The sequence below is a fragment of the Pseudopodoces humilis genome, chromosome 23 (assembly GCF_049639895.1).
Source record: "Pseudopodoces humilis isolate 2021_Gansu_Grassland_sample_001 chromosome 23, ASM4963989v1, whole genome shotgun sequence".
NCBI classification, from domain to species: Eukaryota; Metazoa; Chordata; class Aves; order Passeriformes; family Paridae; genus Pseudopodoces; species Pseudopodoces humilis.
In genome coordinates this window covers 8589334-8610166 of record NC_142222.1, presented here as the reverse complement: position 1 = coordinate 8610166, position 20833 = coordinate 8589334, and the positions used below count along the sequence as shown (strand labels likewise).

The window sequence follows — 20833 nt, the reverse complement described above, 5'->3', positions numbered from 1 at the left end:
TGGATTTCAATAAACCTGTAGGCATTTCAGCAGAGCTGGATAAATACCTGCATGAATACTGCAAGGATTTTCTCTGAAAACTAATTAGCAATGCTTTCAATAGCTGACTTCAACTAAATCTGTTTGACAAGGGAACTTCATACCCTAAATCCTGCAGTGAGAGTTACTTCCAGCAGATAAGAGATTTCACAGGAAAGCATATCCAGCAGGACTGTCAGCCGCTGGAAAAGCCATGAACGAGATCTCCAGGTATGAAACGTTTCCCAGCGAGGACAGACTGCAGCCAAGGTCTTTGGAGAGCACAGGAATGCAAGTGACAGCTCTGAGACTGCATCCTGCAATCCAGTTCCAGTAATCACAGGTGACAATTCCCCATTCCCCCAGGGACAGGAGAGGCAGGATAAATTGTTTATGTATCAAATATAAAGCCCTAATGTAGGGAGGACACTGTACGCATACAGAAGCCTCCTGAACTTTAAGTGGCTCCAGACACTCCTGTTGTGTCACACACACACCACAGTGGCCCCAGTTCTTGGCTCACTGCTCTCTGAGAAGGCTGACAAGCAAATCTGCTTCCCCTCCAGGAGCCCAGGGATTCAGTGGGATGGACCTGGGTGGGGAGAGCAACCCAAGGTGTGCATGAGTCACTTGAGGAGGAAAGGTGTAACATGATCATAAAAAAAACAAACATGCTCAGAACTTATCAATCTCCTCCTTCTTTTGTGCTCTTCACCATTTGTCTTGAAAGAGGTCAGAAAATGCTTACCCAAAACTCTTTCTATAGGTGGTGAGCATGTCTTTCCAAAGAACTTTGCAGTCTTTTCCATGACATCTTTTTTCCATGTTAAGTGCCAAAGCTGTATGGGTTTGTCGGCACCTACACTGTTCATAAGACTCAAATGTTCTTATCTGAGGAGCTCTACCCCCACCAAATGTTTGGTATCATAAATATCACATTCATATTGAGCAAATACTTTATTTCCTCTCACTCTTATGCCTTAGGAATTAGGCAGAGTACTCGGATTTATCAGCTCAAAGGAAAAGCATTTTCCATGGCATTTGTCAACTCAATACCTTCCAAGCCAATGCATATTCATTCCCAAAAACACAGTCTCACAAATAATCTCCGTCAGCAGGGAGGCCAATTTCCTTCACAGATGAAATTCTGGGCAGGAAGGTTCCACCTGACATTGGGGCTCACTGGCAGAGCTCTCAGTGCACAGAGTCAGTTCTGCTGCCCAAAGCAGACACATCTGCCACACCAAAACTGAACACAGACCACAGGAAACAGTCACAGCAATATCTACTGATAATGGAATAATTGCATCAACTATCCCAAAGAGTTTTCCCCACGTTCCTTTGAAATACCAAGGAAAATTAAATCAGAAGAAACACCTTTAACAGTGTGGAACAGGCATTTTACAATTTCTTTGCTCTGCTAAAGTACTGTATAATTTCTTACTATATTCCTATATACAGCTTAACATACAGGCTTCAAAATCATCATGAAAACCTATTTCTTCCCAGCTTCTCTAACTCTGCATATCAAAATTGAATACAACTCAGCATACTTGTCATCCTCAATGTTCCTTCCATCTCCCTTAACTCACAAAATGAGAAGCAGTGAATTCTCACTATTTGCTACAAGTTTCTCTGCAAAGCAAGGTTTGGTTTACACTAAACAAGAATGAAAACTGATTCCATGAATATCAACTATCTCCATTAAACGTTTAAATTTTGCTTCAAGAGTCACTAATATCACTCAAATACAGGCAAAAGCTGACCTAGTCACTACTACTATGTACTATTATCAGCATCACAGAAATCACACTTGTCACGCTCTCATCTTTAAAATACACCACAAACACAACACTGCACAGTCATGAAGACAAATCCAACGTTTTCAGCCTCAAGCTTTGCAATCCTGGATGTTGCCTGCTCACTTCCACCACTGTTGGGAAGTTCTTGCTTAGGGCAGGTGATCAGTAACCCAGGGGAGCAGACACCAGCACCACTGACACCTCACAAATGAGCTCCTCACACTCTCATCAGTCTTAGAGCTTTGTCTTGATTAACAGCTGCCCTTCTCACAACTGCCTCACCTCACCCTGGATGTTCAGAGGACTCTTCTGTGTACAAAGCCTGAAGACAAGAAGGTCTTTATAGGACAAAGTTGACCTCACAATCACAGACAGACCCCATTTGTTTGCCCTGACAGTCTCACAGCCAGCCTGTGGAAAGCTCTTCCCACCTTTAAACATTCATTAATCACCACTTGCTCTCCCTCTCAATCCACCTCTGCCATTGGTAGGACACTGCACCACGTCGCGCCCAACAACAAAACAAATACAAAAGCATTAAAATAAGCGATCCCACAAAATGAGAAATTGGCTTCTACATACCATGAGCCAACGGGCAGAGCCCTCCCTCCCCGCAGCAGGAAACTTGTCTCCCACCTGTCTGAGGCCCTTTGGTAACTTCTTCCTTTTCCCAAGGTGCTGGCACAGGTTTCGGTCATTTTCCCGGTCGGAGCTGTACTGGTGGTGGTGGAGTCTGTTCTTTTTTGGAAGATATGACAGCCCATTGGTAAGTGCTTCCCGTTTCTTCTTGGCTAGAGGATTCTGTCGCTTCTCCACACGTTCCTGAGGTTTCAGAGCTATGTCCTTCTGCAAAGGGAGGAGAAAACACAGTGGTCAAACTCTGGTTTTGGTGTTTTTGGAGAAAACACAGTGGTCAAACTCTACAGCTCTGGTTTGGTTCCAGGTGACCAGCAAAGCACTCTGCAGTCACAAGAAAAGGAACAAACCCACTCTTCACTGATGTCCCCTTAATCAAAAGACAGCTAAATGCTAAATAAAATTGGGTGCATGGAAGGAGACACATCCCCCTTGAGACCTCATACAGGCAACCTCAGTTCTCCTAAGCACCTCATGTATCAAGAGAGCACACATTTAGAAGACACCATTTGTTTATAATGCTTAAAATAACAATCTGCTTTGATTTAAACAATGCTTGAATTTTCAATATTTATTCCTATTATTTCTTGTATTTGAGAAGCCGAGGCACGAGCTGACCTAAATCCAATTAGGGCAAATGAATCTCCATTGACTTCAGGGCACGCTTCCCTCCAGCCTGATTTAAGCAGTAGGTTTCCAGATCTCAGGGAGAGGGGTGAAAAGTGCACGAAAAAAGCAGCTTGTATTTGAAAACTTTGTCACTGACCCTTTAACCCCCAGAATCAATGTCTGTCTATAAAGAAATACTCCACTCTTGTAACACAAATGCGAGTTTTGTCACTTAGCCCACAGCTGTTTTCTTAAAAATAACCTGCAACACACAGAACTCCTATTTTCACTTCAGATAAACGTTACTTGAGATGAATCTTTTTCAACAGCACAGATTTAAAGGCAGAGGAAGAGGAGAATTCGTTAGGAGAGAGAAGCTATTGAGAAGATGTTAAACACAGTGCAGATTCTGCATCCAGTAAATGCAAGGTGCTGAGTCACGTCTACTCCCAGAACTGCCCACGCTGGGCTCTGGTGCTGCCCTGTGAGGAGAAGTTCCAGAAGCAGGGTCCTGCTTTCAGTACCCTCTGCTAACGTGCCTGCTTGGGCCAGAAGCTTCCATGCCCACCATAAAGTGCTGGGTAATCCTGTGAGCCTTTCAGCTGTTGTTTATAGTCACTTAATATCAGAACTGATGGCAGGAAGGGCTGTTGGTCCCTGTGTCATGTGAAGACTGAGGCTCAGGGGAGTTTAATTCGTATTATGGCACCTTTTAATGCAAAAAAAGCATGCCTAAAGGCAAAAAAGCAGTTTGGCTTTAATTAAAGACTGCTTCCTAAATGACTCTCTAAAACACGAGAGCTTCACAAAATTCATAACTGAAACCAGTGGGATGATTAATTATACTGAAGACAGTCATTGTTCAAATTTGATATTTAGCAAAGGGAACCATTTTATAGGCATTAAAGATGGGACCATTGAACAGAAACTATAAGACTTTTTTTTTCCTATATTTTCTTCACCTAGGACACCACAAGAGATACCCTGGGCTTTTCTTCACAGTGTTATTCATATCCAGAATGTTAGGAGCCTTATCCAGCCTCATGAAAGAGAATTTGAGCATCCTTAGCTACAACACAGGATTAGTAATTTAAGAACCCCCTGTGTTTGCTCCCTGGTACCTCCCTGGCTCTGCTGAAGAAGAGCTCAGGAGTAGCACTCATCTTCCTAAACTGCTTTGGGATCTCCTTGTGCACAAGCAGCGGGATCCTATGGAGCTGCCCAAGGAAATTAAAAGCAGGAACAACCCCTTTTCCCAGCACTCCTTCTGCCTCCCTTCCCAGGAAGGTTTTAGGTTTAGCTGCATGCCATAAATGCAGGAAGGCAAATTCTCAGGTGCAGTAACCATTTCACCAGTGCTTCCCATCAACAGCTTCATGAAACTACAGCATCCACAAACACACCTGGACCTCCTGGATGGCAAGGACAGGTTATAAAACAGAAGATATTTTCTCTTAGAACTGATTTATAACTTAGGATGGCTATCATGCTGCTAACAATTCTTTTTCTTAGGTCAGCATAAAAAAAAATAAAAATCCAGTGTTTTATGAGTAGAATATTATACCAGCAAAGACTTCTGTTAAAACACAGAACTCATGTCTGTAGATTCAAATGCTATTCAAGAGGATTCACTCTAAATGTGAAAGGCTGAAGGAGAGAACAAAGGGGAAACTTTCTGGGGTGGGGAGAGAAAAAATTCTTCTAATGACTAAATAGCTTTTGTGAGATTTTCCTTCCCCCAGCTGTGAGTGGTCCAAATGAAACAGTGGCAGGCTTCCAGAAGCTTAGAAAATGTCTAATGGGGCCAGGCACTTCCATCAAGAAAAAGCTTGTTCCTGTCAGCTTTAAGGGGGTGTGAGATGGGTCAGCCTCAGCAGATCCCTGTGGATGTGCCTGGTGGAGCATTCCTCAGAGCTCATGTTCCAAACAACACCATGAAGCTCCACAAGTTGTCAGAGACACCTAAAGAACGTGGAGCTCAGAGGAATTGGGAGGAAGGAATCTGCTCACACACCCGTGGCCAAGATGAGTGGCACCAAATCCACAAAGCCTTCCCCAACCTGGATGGAAAGGCACCTTCCAAGGCAGGAGGATTGGCAGGAATGTTCAAAATTACAGAATGTTCCTCTTCTGCTCACAAGCAGAGAGAGGCCAAGGAGCTCCAGATGTGTGTAACTTGAGAAAGAGGCCTTAAACCCCATTTGGTGGGTGGGTTAAAGATTAAACAGATAAAACACCATAAGGATTGGTGTTCAGACAGCCCTGTTCCTGCAGAAGAGCTGTCTGCTTTTCACCAGCTGACACCACTGTGGGGAAAATGACAGAGTGCTGGGGATCAAACCCTTTCTGAGGGACCTCTCATGCATTTCAAGAGACACAACTTGGCCTGGAAATAGATATGTACACAGAAATTTGTGTCAAATTCTTCATCTGCAGACTAGATGAGGACATGCAAGAGGACATGATGAAAGAATAAAACTTAGGCGTAGGCGGACAAGATGCATTAAAAGTAGCTTGAATAGAGTTCTCCCAGGGTGTTCTCCTCGTGTCTGAGGGTGCAAACTGCCTGGGATTGTCTCAGATTCTGCCCCATGGAGCCCCTGGGCTCTGTGGAGACAGTGCTTGGCTGGGAACCAAGCATAAATCACTTCCCCACTTGCTGCCCTTTCTCCCTCACCCCATTTTTATCTTTCCCTTGTTTAGATAGGACAATAGCTGTACCACGCCGTGTGCTAGTACATTAGCCAGCACAATCTTAATTACAGACTTCAGGCATCATCATGATTAGAGTAATAAGCTGTAATTACTCTAAGGTGACAGGACTGCACAGACCTTATCTACATAGATAAGGAGATGTAGTAATATTTCATGTCGAGACATATTTTTCAGCAGCTACCCATGGAGTGGATTCAGCCTGAGCAGCAGAGCCCTGGAACACTTTCAGTCTCTAATGGAGGTTTTTCTCCTCTCCTGCCAGCATACAAGCCCACACATTATTAAGTAAATCCTACAAACATATTAGGCACAGTTTAAAACCATCTCTTTCAGAGATATCTTTCATCTGTAAAGTGCCTTAAGTGTATCAGGAAGGTGACTTAAATGTATAAATATGTAATTGCATGCAATTCCATACAAAAGTACATTAATATTTATGAGTGTACCGTATAAACTAAAAAATTTTCCATTTGTTTTATTTCTGTTGGGCACATTAATCAGGCTGACCCTGCTGCAGGTGCCCTGGCAGGGAGGGAAGTGGCACCGCTCCAGGCTCCAGGCAGCACCCACAGCTTCAGCCCAGGCCAGGAGAAGCAGCCCCTGGCTCCATCAGACCATTTCTCAAGGTAGGAGGCTTCAAGGACACCCTGCATTCTCATCAGGTCTTTCAGGGAGCTGTGCCTGATTTATTTCAGCAAAGTCCATCTTCTTGCTACATAAATGATGAGTCATTGATGAAAAATCAAACCCTCAGTGGGGCAGGAGAGCAGAGCTTTGTGGGGTACACTCATCATCCCCATGAACCCCACCCCAGAGCCAGTCCTCCACTGCCTTCCCTCCTGCCCCTGCCTCTGACAACAACTTAAAAACTACTATGTGAATAATTCTGTCCCACTCCTTATTCCAGGATTAGTCTATGGGAGTGCTGGATGAAAAACAACACTGTAAATGCAAGTGTGGAGCAAATGCACTGCAGAAATTCCTCAGGATGAACATTTCAGGTGCTGCTCAGGGATTTCAAGCCTTGACCTTTCCAAACCATCCTTGTGGATTAGCATTACAATTCCAGAGTTGTAAAAACTTATTTTCTGAATTTGCACTAATGTGACCTAAGTAAAATACAACTTTTAAAAACTGATTTTTAGAAACAGGAGCAGTTTACACTGCAGTGCTAGTTAAACCAAATTACAATTGCAACAGTCTACAACTATATTCTAATTATTTCCTCCTCAGGCTCTTGCTAAAGTCTTCTACAGGTTTATATCAGAGCCCAACAATTTACCCTTCACTCCAAGAATAAAGTATAAAGAAATTAGACTTTTTTTTTTAAAAAAACGTCAAATAGTCATGAAATGTCAGTGTAATGCTCCACTTTAAACACAAGTATTTAGAAAATCAAGCTTGAAGCTGCCAGTCTGCCCCGTTCACTATTCAGACATCCAGTCATCCCTGTCAAACAGAACGGTGAGAAAGGCACTTCTGGAGCCTTTCAAGGTACAAACAATTCACTTTTCATCCAGAACATTAGTGCAGAAGGAAGAAGCCAATTAAGGGAAAAGAAAATACACTTTCAGTAGCTACAAAAGTCGATTTGAAATTCTTGCCCAGTTCCACCCCCAGCCCCTGTCAGCTCCGAGGGATGGGCCGTGAGGAGGAGCAAAGGGAACAGCACAAAACAACACGATGGCAAAGCCAGAACCCCACATTCACCCACTGCACTGGGACAGAGCTCTGGCTTACAGGAAATCAGGATGTCTGCAGGGTACAGCTGAGAGAAATCTGCAGCTTGGCCAGCACAGAATCCCAGGAGGGTTTGGGTTGGGAGGGACCTCAAAACCCATCCAGGGCCACCCCTGCCATGGCAGGGACACCTTCCCCTGTCCCAGGTGCTCCAAACCTCATCCAGCCTGGCCTTGGGCACTGCCAGGGATCCAGGGGCAGGATCTGCCTGTGCCAGGGCCTGCCCAACCTCACTGGGATCACAGGGGGAATCATTATCTGGGAATAATCCAGGACAGCAACGTGCACAAACCAAACCCAAACCTGCACAAACCAAACCCAAACCAAACCCAAACCTGCACAAACCAAACCCAAACCTGCACAAACCAAACCCAAACCTGCACAAACCAAACCCAAACCAAACACAAACCTGCACAAACCAAACCCAAACCTGCACAAACCAAACCCAAACCTGCACAAACCAAACCCAAACCAAACACAAACCAAACACAAACCAAACCCAAACCAAACCCAAACCTGCACAAACCAAACCCAAACCAAACACAAACCAAACCCAAACCAAACCCAAACCTGCACAAACAGAACCCAAACCAAACCCAAACCTGCACAAACCAAACCCAAACCAAACACAAACCTGCACAAACCAAACCCAAACCTGCACAAACCAAACCTGCACAAACCAAACCCAAACCAAACCCAAACCAAACCCAAACCAAAACCTGCACAAACCAAACCCAAACCAAACCCAAACCAAACCCAAACCAAACCCAAACCTGCACAAACAGAACCCAAACCAAACCCAAACCTGCACAAACCAAACACAAACCAAACACAAACCTGCACAAACAGCTGCACAAACTGAACCAAAACCCCTCAGAAACGTTGCTAGTCTGAGAGTACCAAATTTGCCATCACATCTTGACAGTGCCCATCAACTCCTGTGTTTCTATTACACTGGAGAATTTTTACAGGTGATGGATGAAAATGCCCCAAATCTTCAACACCTCTCTCATGTTTCTGTTTCAATTCCAGCAAAAACAACAAGATGCAAAGGTCTGAAAATAATGCACTGACCCGTCCCTCTAATCAAAATCAGAAAATAAAATGAGATGCTTACAATAACCATTAATTTACCTCCAGATAAAATAGTTAAATGTATTCTGAGGAATAACTAGTTTCTTAGAAGAACTTATCTAGGGGAAAAAATTTGCAAACACTCTTAAAATAACACCAGGGCAAAAGGAAGGCAGCTGTAAAGCACAGTGCAAAAGAGAAAAGGATTCTCAGTGTCACTATTGTATTTTAAAACACAAGGGACTGGTGAAGAGAGGTGTGATGTCAACAATATAGGGTGCACTAGCTCATCTACTAATCCCAGCAATTCCTTCAAGCCACGGGACCTCCACAGAAAACTGTGTTTAATCTTGTTTTGTTTGCTTTGATTCCGTGAAGTTGCAATCCACTGCCTCCTGCATCTCTCTGGAATCTGCAAACGAAGTGCTTCAGTGCTGTGCAAAAGTGTTTGTGCAACAGAGTGGGGATGAGAGGCAGAGCTGGGCTGGGGACACTGGGGTGGGTGCAGAGGAAGGAAAACAACAGCAGAGCAAGCTGCTGTCTGCTCCAGATATGTTGTGTGAAAGCACCTCTGTGGCAAAGAGATTGCTTTGGTTTTTCATCCCAAAATCGTTTATTAACAATAGCATTGATAAACAGAAGGCTCCTTTTCAGGTCCTGCTGATTTAAATTACACACAAAAATACATGAAGGCAACATTATTGAGGTTACAAAGTCAAGGGCTGGGAAGTTATGAAAGGCCAGGATTAAGGCTGCAGCCACCACCTCAATTCAGGCCTCTTGTGCATGCATGCCAAGATACAATCTTTAATTACATGATCCCATGCTCTTATTTCCCTCCACCGAATGGAAGGTGTTCAGCTAATGAGCAACCACTCAGGATTTTGTTTGCTCTTTTTTGTCCATGGTGTGGACCTAGTCCTTGTTTACTGACACTCCATTCACACCCTCCTCCAAATGCATAATGATTAATTTCCTCAAGGGCTTTTCTGTACAGCTCCTCCTGATAGTATCAGATAGATGCTCAACAAATAGATGGCCTGTTTTACAGTTATTTTGCCAAAGGTATTTCACTATTCCTGTTCTATAGGTGGCAATAACAGTCCTGCCATGATCAGGTCAGAAACATCTGCTGATTTTAAGCATTCATTAGGAAACACCTGAGATTTGATTTTTCAGAGAACCTGGCTCCATGAGACCTTTCTCTAATGGAGCACAGCCTTCATTAACTCCAGCAGCTGCCAGGAGTGCTGAGCACTCCCAAAAACTGGGCTTTAGTGAGCACCATTGTTATAAGGATACAGGGAAGAGCTGTTTCTAAAATAACGTGGTGCCATGGCCTCCCTCAATGCCACATAACAAATACAAGCTGGAGGTAGAGGACATCTAAGACTGGTACAGCTGGCAAAAGCTGGTGTCACACACGAGGATCAGCATCAGAGCCATTGATTGCTCTTCATTCATTTCATGGTTTTCACACATGACACAGTATTCTCAGCCTTGTTCCCCCCTCCCTTCTCCGTTTCATCACTCCAATGCTGTGCTGTAACATGGTACAGTTGTGCACAACAGTCAAGGAATGTGTGTGGTCACTCCAATGCTGTGCTGTAACATGGTACAGTTGTGCACAACAGTCAAGGAATGTGTGTGGTCACTCCAATGCTGTGCTGTAACATGGTACAGTTGTGCACAACAGTCAAGAAATCACTGGAGCCTGAGTTAGCAAAAACCTCACCCTGGAGTGGGTGCCGAGGAAGTGCTGAGCAATGCCAGCCCCGACTGCAGAGCCATGGAAATGTTTTTCTTGAAGCTGCCTGGCTTTGTGGAAGGCAAAGAACACACAGTTGATTCTGCTGTGACAGGTTCAGCCAGAAGCCTGTGTGCTCCTGCCAAGAGATCCTGAAGCTCTGGCTCCAGCCAGCTTCTGCCAGCCTAAAAATCCCATTGTGTTTTCTCTAGAGATTTTTTCTAGCCTGACACAAGTTGCCAGCAAAGTCCAAGGTGATGTGTTTGCTGCAGATCTCACTCAGTGACCTCCAGCACACCTGGATGTGGAGCAGGGGCAAATCCAGCTGTGGGCACACACTGGCATCTCCCACAGCTGTCCTTGCCTCCGTGCAAGGACAGGAATCCTTGGAAAAGGGGGTGTTTATGGTGGTGAGAACCCAACTGAACAGTGATCAAGAACCACATAGAATAATATGAAACACAAATACAATATAAATTTATAATATAAATTTCAATATATCTAAATAATTGAGCTCAGTTCTGCACCTCAGTTCTACGCCAAAACTCCCAGATTTTTTCTTCACTTTAATTTTCACCTTTTTTTCTCATTTAGAATGGAAAAAAAAATATTTTAAAATTTCAAACTTTCTCCCAAAAATAAAAATTTTGTACATTTGTATCTGTAGTTATACAGGATTTGCATATACTGATCAAAACACACATTCCAGGAGATTTCACTGGAGGGAAGTACAATTCCACTGCAAGAGCTGCTGGCACAAAGCTGGCTGTGGGCTCCTCCACCCTCCACACATACTGTGTTCTCTGAATAATTCAAGCAGCACTTGGGTTGGCATGCCACAGACCCAGGCAAGGAGTCAGTGGGCTAATGAATTTTACATTTAAAGGGTATCCCCCTTTTCACAGGGTTACAATAAATGCATGTGGGCTTAGACAGCTCTCATCCCTGCTGTCCCTGCACTAGGAAACAAATGACTTCAGCCTCACACCGGCACCATTCATTAGCACAGCACTCAGCAGTCATAAAAAATGTATTATGGTTTGAAAATGGAATGAGAAGCACCTCTGCATTCCGTGCCTTGCGGGAAGATGCTGCAGCAGCAGGAAAGTCCATTGCATTCCAAAGGTGTCAGGATGCTCCCTACAAAGGAGGAGCCACAGAAAGGCACTGAGCCGGGACACACTTGGCTCTGCTGCCCTGTCAGCCTCCAGGCTGGATGAGAAAAGCTGGAGTTGAGACAGAGACACCACCCTGGGACAAGGCAGGTGACAACAAGGAGGGAACTGCTGGAGGGAGAGGGAAATGCCATGAATTTCTGCATCCCACAGGCAGCCTGCCACACAGGCAGGGAAACCAGAGCATCCCTCTGCACAGCCGAAGCAGCAGGACAGAGAACGCAGAAATGAGCAAAGGAAAGGACAGAATTTCTGTGGATTATGGGTCATGAATCACAGATTATTCCTCAATCCATGAGGAATCCAACGTGAAGATTTTTTCAGCCAACCAAAAAATCTCCACATAATAACGGGTTGTAATTATTGAGCTTTAAGAAAAAGTTAATCTATTTTAAAACAACTCTTTTCGTCTTGTACCTCAAGAATTCAAACTATTTCAACACAGGAGCTCTTCTGTCTTCTAAGCTCCTACTGTCATGTGTTCCTCTGGATTTTCTTTTATGTTCTCTAGGAGCTCCCTAACTCTACCACTGTTTTGGCATGTGGCATACAGCCAAAAAAGCTGATGAGGAGAGATCTTAAAGAGGAATAACAGTGATTATAAAATAAGGAGAGAAAGAGAGCTCAGCTAGCACCTGAGGACTGCAACACTTAAGGTGAGCTTGGCAATATTCCTCATTAGGAAAAGGATCAGAACCTTTTTGCAATTAGAGGGGAAAAAAAGAAACAATGGTTCAGCTTCCCATCTGCAAGTGAAACCACTTTCTAACATTCAGGCTGAAAAAAAAATAGTAAAGGACAGAAGTTTAAGAAATAGAGTAATATGTAACCTTTCCATTTGCTGGCTTATTCTTCCCCAAGGAAACAGATACAGTGAAGATAAATTTGATGATCAAAAAACCAGAGGGATTACATTCTTGTACGGTGCTGATCACTGGCAAATCCCCCTCTCTGCAGTTCAGAAGCACAGCTTAGCATAACAGACAAGATTTATCACTGCCTTGTCCTTCGCACCACTTACAAAGTAGACATGAGTTGCTCCTATCTCACTCACCTACAGGAGGAAATAAATACCAGAACAGTTCTGCTGTTCCTGTGCAAAGGCACAAACCCTGTGCCCAGCACAGAGCCCAGATTTCCCCCCTGGGGAAATGCCACCATTTCCACCTCTGCTTCTGCACTGCTCTGAAGGCATCATACCCTGGCTTCAGCTCTGGGCTCAGTGGATGCTCCTGATCCTGAGTGGGGTCACCCAAAAAGTCACCAGGTACATGCAGCAGTTCCTAGCAGGTGAAACAGATCCTCCCTTCCATTTGTATGTCGAACACAGGGTCTCCAGAGCTCAATGGGCACAGAACACAGCATGAATAAATGAACAGGGAAAAGCAGACATGGCTGCTTGCTCGTTTTATCTCAGGGCACAGACCCTGCAAAGCCACCTCATACACCAGAGAACAAGAGAATTCCCTTCACAGTCACGCTGTGGCTGGAAACATAATGTCTTCTGCAAATATTCGAGATATTTTGTAGATAGATCTTTTAAAACTGAAGTGTCATCTAATACTCAGGGCTATTTAGTGGCTGAAAAAGCAATTACTGTAATATTTCTTGTTTATAGCCACCTAGAAGCTACAGATTTAACTTGGTAGGGATGCACAGTCAGGGGATCTGGTTCCAAAGCAGAACATCTCAAATCAAGAGCTTTGCTAATGCCTGCAGCAACCTTGCAAGGAGTTACAAAAGCTGTGAATCACATCACTTCAGCAGCACTTAGAGTCAAACCCCACTCCATCACACGCGGCTGCCTCCACTGAACTCGGAAGCGTTCCTGCTGCAGGAAGATCCCAGCTCCTGTCTCTCTGTAAACCTTGCCTCGAGCAGGAACAGATAAAGCTCTGCAATGCATCTCTCCAGAGCCATGGAATATGTTGAGGGGAATAAGAACCATAAGCAGGAAATCAGTCTGCACTGGGAAGGAAACCTTTCCTAGGAAAGATTTGTTTTCTAAGCTGCTTTTAGGGGCTGGGATCCAAATCTCTCCTGTCTGACCTTATCACCACTTATGCCCTGCCAGGCACAGGATTAGAGCTGGCTGGACTGGGAAGGTAAGTTATTAATGTGGGGGACTGGAGGTGGATGTGGGAATTCCTGATCTCCCCTGGAGCTCCCTGTGACCTGCAGCACTCAGCTAAACCCCGGACCACAAAGAAGGTATTCAGGGACCTAAAACTATTTAATTCCCATTGACTGGTTTTCCAAAGGAAATAAATGGCTCCGTGAATTTGGGCCTTCAGCCCTCCCATGCAGCAGAGCTCATCTGTGAAATGGAGGTGAAACCACATCCTGTTCCATCTGTGCTTGGCAGTGCTAAATCCTCAAAGAGGGGAATGGAGCAGCCCTGCAGGAAGCACAGGGCTGCACACCCAGGGTATGGAGAGCAAACAGGTCCTGCAGAGCAAACAGGTCCTGGAGAACAAACAGGTCCTGCAGAGCAAACAGGTCCTGGAGAGCAAACAGGTCCTGCAGAGCAAACAGGTCCTGGAGAGCAAACAGGTCCTGGAGAGCAAACAGGTCCTGGAGAACAAACAGGTCCTGGAGAACAAACAGGTCCTGGAGAACAAACAGGTCCTGGAGAGCAAACAGGTCCTGGAGAGCAAACAGGTCCTGGAGAGCAAACAGGTCCTGGAGAGCAAACAGGTCCTGCAGGGTGAGGGGGGCTCAGGGCACATCTCCCTCCTCCCAGACCCACAGCAAGGCAGTCCCTTCTGGCCAGCAAACAGGAGGGATAAACTGCTGCACCCCACAAGGCACTGCCCATTTGTTTATTTGGGAACAACAGCAAAGCCACTCTCTCCTCTTCCAAGCCTCTGCAGCCCTTCATCTTCACCAGGCCACAGCCAGGGAGTTCCTGCTCTTCCCTCCCTCCTGACAAGCAGGTGCTTCTTGCACCTCCCTTATTCTCCCCCAGCTGATGTGAAGGGTGGGAAATGTCTTCTGTATCTCCTCCATCATCCTTAAGGGAAGAGATGAGCATCTGCAGCCTCAGTGCTGTCACTCAGCCAGGTCTGTGTACGTGGTTCTTGCTTTCTCCGTTCTTCCCTCCCTCCCTGACTGGCTCCCTGCATGCCCTAACTCAGAGGGGTTAAAACTGGTCCCTCCCCAGTTTTTCATCTCATGTGTCATGGACCCTCCTTAAAAAAGGAGTTCAGGACAGAAAACCCAAACCAACACTTCAAAAAGACACCCAAGTCTGCAGCTTTATTATGAGGCAAAAATGACCTCAAACCCCTGGACAAACCAAATGCCTGGGGTGAAAAAGATGGAATAAATTAAGGGATACAATTATGGCTGGGAAACGAGAGAAGGAGGTTGCTCAATAGGATGAAAGAGGGATTTGAGGAATAAGAAATGAAAGGAGGTGTCAGCTTGAATCAGCCAGGTTGAAAACTGCTGCTGATTTTGACTGACATGCTGAGACTTTCCGATTGCAAACTCTTTCTCTAATAAGCTGCAAATTCACCTCTACACTTTCACTTTGATCTTAATGCAAATATTTTATAATGGACACATTTAATGATTTGCAGGTGCTTATTGGTTCTATCACACTTGATACTGGAATCAATCTCCTCTTTTCGAAAGCTTGGGTTAATGGCAAAGTTTATTAAACTGCATGCAGTCATTCAGAGAAGATCAATAGAGACATGATTACAGAGCAACCAGAGGATTAAACATGAGATTTATCACAAAATTAAACTGAATTAAATGTTCTCTGATAGCACTTGAAATGCTGTCGATACTCTTAACTGATAATCTATGCTTTCTGTGTTTACTTACCAGGCAGCAGGGAAGTCTGACTCAAGGAAATGACTGTAATGTAAAATCTGCAAAGATTTGCTGAGAGCATTAAACCTCACCTAGAAAACCATTATTTCTTCCTGTTAGAAGAGCAAAACCATTTTGCTTCTTTTCCCATTTCCTCTTGAAGGCAGAGGAGGATACAGCTCTCTCCCACATCACACTTTGCAATCTCCTTCTCAGGGCCATTACAGGATGCACAGGACACTAAAGGATCCTACACAGGGTTACAAGGAAATATTTTATGGTTTCTGCTATGGCAGTTTTTGCCTCATTCAGAATTAATTTTGATTTCTTGATGACCTTATTAAAACTTATTCCACACACTGAGAAATTTGAAGCCTTCCTGCTTCTCCTTTCCCTCAGCTTAGCCCAGCCACCCCCCAGGTTCTTGCACCTCTCCTTGCACAGCACTGTGCAAACTCCTCTGATGTTCTCTGCCAAAAGAATTCAGCTCCAAAGCATCAAAAAAACCCCAAACAAAACAAAACCCACAACCCCCCTTCAAAAAAACCCCAGCAACCAAAAAATAAAATCCCTAAAAGCTCCAGGTGCACCAGCAACACAGAACCACTGTCCTAGGAAACAGAAAAGGAAGGCCAGGGGGAAAAAAAAAATCAGGCCTATTTTACAGAGAGAATCTAAATTCAGACATTGTTACTTGAGATCTGCCCCTGCAAGAGAGCAGGAATTACCCAGCCCCTGGGCTCTGTTATCAGAATCCCAGAGATCATTTCCATCTGCTCTGGGATAACATGGTTTTTGGCTGGAGGACCAAAACCTCAACTCTCAGCAGAGGAGGGGAAAGAGGGAGGGCAGGAGCAGGAGACCCTGAGTACACAAGAGACCAGATGCAAAGCAATAACCCATCACAGCTTTGATAAATCTTGATCATGTTTCTGTGGGTTTCCAAAATAAGTCACAACACACTAATTCAGCTGGTGAGTTCCTTTAAAATTGAATGTTTGTGTTCAACAAGCAAGCAGAAGGAGGGATGTCAGCTTCCAGGCATTTTTCCATCATACTTTTTGGAGAAAGTCTGTATCCCACCACAGCCTCCACCAAAAGTTTAATAAACCTTGATAAAATACCTCAAAGGAAATACGGCCATCCAACAGCAAATGAACTACCCAAAACAAAACCCATCCAAAAATCCCTCATCAACTATCATGAATTGAATTTTTACTGACTCAGAGGGGCTTAGCTGCTTTCTAAACAGGCTCAGCTATCCCCAGTGTACTTTGCAAAATTCAATCCAGTAATCCAATCCCAGATGCATTACGTGAAATCTTATTTCTCCAAGCTCTAGAAAAGAACAAGCAAAAAAGAAGGCTTTAGGAACACTAATTTGCCAATAAATACTCACTGAGCCAACTTTGCCTTTGCTGCTATTTGGAGGAAAATAAAAACAAAAAAAAATCCCAAAACACAAACTGTTGTCCGAGTCCTACATTCCCTTGTTAAAACTTCACTTGTGGATAGAGAAAATACCACGGAGCACGTACCCTGAAATCAGCCCAGCATGCTCTGCCCCAATAAACAAACCCTCAGAAACTAGATTAGCATCACTCCCAGTAGGCTTCCACTGCAAAAACCACTGCCAGTTCTGTCCAGAAAGGGAAAATCTCTGTAATACCTGATAAATGGACCAAAATACCTAAATGCCACAGTCAGTCCTCACCGTGGCTGTTAAATTTGACATCGAAGATGTCTCACAGTGATGTTCTGGGAGCCCTGAGCTGAGCAGGGCCAGACTCACCCTGGTGCTTCATCAGCAGGAGACAGCCCGGGTTTATGGTTCCCCACGTCCCTTCTGGGCTGCTCCACGGTGACACAGATGGCACCAGGAACACAGGAGCGCTGCCACGACCCCAAAACAGCAGCTGTTCCATCAGGAGGGCAAGGAGCAGGTTAGCAGCTGCCTGTGACATTAAACATCCAGCTCTGACAGCATCCTTCTGCCCTGCCACGGCCCCGTGGGATCCCAGTCCATCTCCATCCCAGCAGGCTGCTGCCCTGAAGACACACTGCCCTTGAAAATGAGCATTTCTGCCTTCCTCGTGTTTACATGCAGAAAAAAGGAAAGAATAAATAAAGAATACAGTTGCATGTCTCAGTGTACTGCCTGAAAGGTGGGTTGAAGCCAAGCACGTGACAGGCAAATGGTGTCAAAAATGGGATTTTTCCAGGCAGTTGTTTCCCTGCAACTGGTGCTGTCTCAGGAACAAAGGCCATGATGGAACACCCAGCACCTTGGGCTGACACCCCAGCAGCGCATCAGTGACCAAGAGGGGGCACAGAGTGGTTCCTGTTACTGCCCTGGACAAGATCAGCTGGGAATTCCTGATGGGAGGCTCATCCTGCCATGTGTGCTCCTTCTGTCCTGTCCCACAGCTGAGAGGGGCTGGACTTGCCTTTTCCCCCCTCCTCTGGCCCTTAGCACAGAGCTCCAGGGCAGCAGGCAGGTGACAGCTCAGCACACGGAGCTGCAGAGTTTTCTGTGGCACCAAAAATCACCTCCCTCCAAAAGCAGTTGCCGTGTGCGCTCTGCCTTTTATTAATTTAATGGTCAGGATAATAAATTTGTCAGTAATGACAAAGAAATTCCCTAGAAACTGGAGTACTCAAGTGTCATTGAGGCTCCATCTATTTAGCAAATAGATGAATGCCTTTCAGCGAGGCCTGGCGTGTGATGAAGCAGCTGTCACCATCTCCTGCAGCAGCTGCTGCAGCAGCACAGGCACAGGTAGCTCTCAGGGCTCTTCCTCAGATGGATGGGAAGATGATCCTGATGTGAACGGAAATCAGCAGCTGAAAACCCAATTAATGAAGTGACACAGAAGTAATGGGTCATTTCTGTAAGTCTTCTCTCCCGGTGACTTGTGCGAGCTTCAGTCTTTACAATCAGAGTCATTAAAGTTTTACAAACAAAAGTGAATAGATTTTGCTTTCTGACTCATTGGTGTTTGAGTGGACTCATACCTTCATGAGGGAGTGTGAGTTTTTTTAGAGAAACTTTGATTTTTGGAACACATTTCTGTTTTTTCAAGGACTGACACACTGAATTTATTTTTGTAACTTGATTTCTTAAAAATTTCTGTTACTTTTACCCTTCTAACTGAGCAGTTCTTTTCATATGTGTACTCTGCTCAGCAGCCACTGAAATTGGAGGAAGTTTTCCAGGGAGTTTCTGTGTGCTCTGTTTCCTAACACACACTATGAGAGCTGAAGAGCAGAGAACACACAGCTCTGCTCTCCTACTTTCATAACTAAAAATACACAGAAAGTGAAAATGTGGTTGAATAATGGATTTGAGAGCTCGCTGGCCTTGGGGATATCAAAGATAACACTTGGTCCATTAGAGAGGAAAAAGAAATGGCCATGAAGGGTCTTTCCAAACAAGAAATTGAAGCAAGAATGAATCAGCAGAAGACTCTGCTTGTACAGGACACAGGTGAATCTCCAAGAGATGGTTTGAAAGACTTTCTCTGCAATGTGAGGTAGGAAAAGAAAGGAAAAAGGCACTGGGACAGACTTTCAACCTGGAAACAACAAAATTTATCTGCTGTAATTAAAGGGAATATTTCTGCATGAAAGCAAATGAAGCACAAGATGCTCAACCTAAAGCAAGGAAGTTTCAGTAGAATATTAACTGCTGAGGCTGACAATTCCAGGGGCTGCCAAACATCAGGTGGCACAAAGGGATCAGCCAGGGGACAACAAGCAGGAACTTCTTCCCAACTGAATGACTGCAGTGAGTCCCCACGCTGCTTACACTGACTGAGAAAAGCTTAGAGCTGGATCAGACAAGGGGATCAGAAATTCTTCCACTGTGAATCCTAAATATTTAGAGCAATGTGCTTGGCATTCTGGTTTGCTGAAAACCATCATAAAATCAGAAGATTCTGGAGCAAAGCAGAGCAGTGGTGGAGGGAGAGAGGCCCTTCTCAGAGCATCCCCAGCTGAGCACAAGCACACACTGTACCATTTGGGAGGCAACTTTATGTGCTCTTAGTAGTAGATTAATGAATGTAATTACCTAACATTGTGGCTGTGAATGCTGCAAAACTGTAATTTATAGTGTGCTGTAAAGTTCTAATGTGTTTTTATGTCCATAAGCTGCTTAAGCATAATCTAATGCATTTGTACACGAGCACCCTCCTAAGTGGCTCTCGGATCAGCGGCGAGCGCGAGTCCCCCTCGCCTGCACACTCCTGCTTTATGTCTTGATAAACCAACCTCTCCTGCTGGGCAGCTGAGGAGAAGCAGCTGCTAATGGGATGAGTAATTTTAACTCCAGTGGCAAGAAATTATTTCCTTCCTTCCTTCCTTCCTGGCTGGCCAGAGCTGCAGCACCGAGGAAAGCAAAGCGCCAGCGTCGTACAGAGAGGAAACAACACAGGGTGGGTCCCTGGTGAGTGGTGGGGTGGAACTGAGCCTTGGTGTGATGAAGAGGAGGGGTGGGATGGAACAGAGCCTTGGTGTGATGGAGAGGAGGGGTGGGATGGAGCACAGAGCCTTGGTGTGATGGAGAGGAGGGGTGGGATGGAGCACAGAGCCTTGGTGTGATGGAGAGGAGGGGTGGGATGGAGCACAGAGCCTTGGGCTGATGGAGAGCCAGGACTCAGCCCCACCTCACTCCTACACCTCGAGCTCTCAGGTCTCCACATCCAGGACAGCAGGAGATCCCAGGACAGCACTCACAGGGAACTATCTCAAGACAAAATCCTTCAGCTCCTCTGGGTTTCCAGCTGCTCTGCTCTGCTGCTGCAGGACCCTGTGGTCACTCCAATCCTTCTCTGCTCCAGGAGCAGAGATGTGACCAGGACTCCTGAAGTACGTGCTTATTGTTGCCACTAACTCATTTAGGCAAACCATTTAACTTCTTTATGCCCTTGCTTAACCATCTGTAAAATGGGACTAATAATAAACCTCAGAGGGATTTAGTTAGACTTAATTAAATGGTTTGTAAAGTGCTTTGAGATCCTCAGGAGAAATGTGTTGTGCAAGTGCAAATTATTATTACTGTAACAGTGCTTTCTACTTTCAACACAGTTAAATATTAATGATCCAGTTCTCCTAATGCCCAGTGATACAACTTTCCTCAACAGTAATTTTCTCAGCTAAAAAGACACAGGGCCTGGTAGTAGAACATCAAAAAACTTTCTTTGTTGTTCATTCATAAGTAGTGTGAAGATAAATGTTTTAGTAAGTATCAGACTAAAGATGGGGATCCCAAATTCATGTGCTGTACATGCAGTCAGTCCAGAGCCAAAACAATGCCAATTAAATCACCAAATCACCGTGTTCTCATTACACACTGCCAGAGACCCAGGGAGGAAACATCAATATCGATGCTGATATATAAAAAATGCCTTTCCTAGTTAAAAAGGTACCATGGCATGAGTGATGTGATTAACATTCAATTAACAGCTCCATCGTGTCACAAGGAACATCAATGC

General features: G+C 44.8%; 1 protein-coding gene across 6 annotated transcripts in view; it reads right to left on the bottom strand.

The window, feature by feature from the left end:
• Positions 1-20833, bottom strand: part of AUTS2 (activator of transcription and developmental regulator AUTS2) — a 663646-nt gene that overhangs the window by 488645 nt on the left and 154168 nt on the right. For 5 of the 6 annotated variants that reach the window (XM_088066213.1, XM_088066215.1, XM_088066214.1 and 2 more), the window contains exon 2: positions 2457-2666. In XM_088066213.1, the coding sequence (XP_087922339.1) occupies positions 2457-2666 (210 nt within the window). Of the gene's footprint in view, positions 1-2402; positions 2667-20833 lie in introns of all 6 variants that reach the window. The other variant, XM_088066212.1, reaches the window with a different exon arrangement.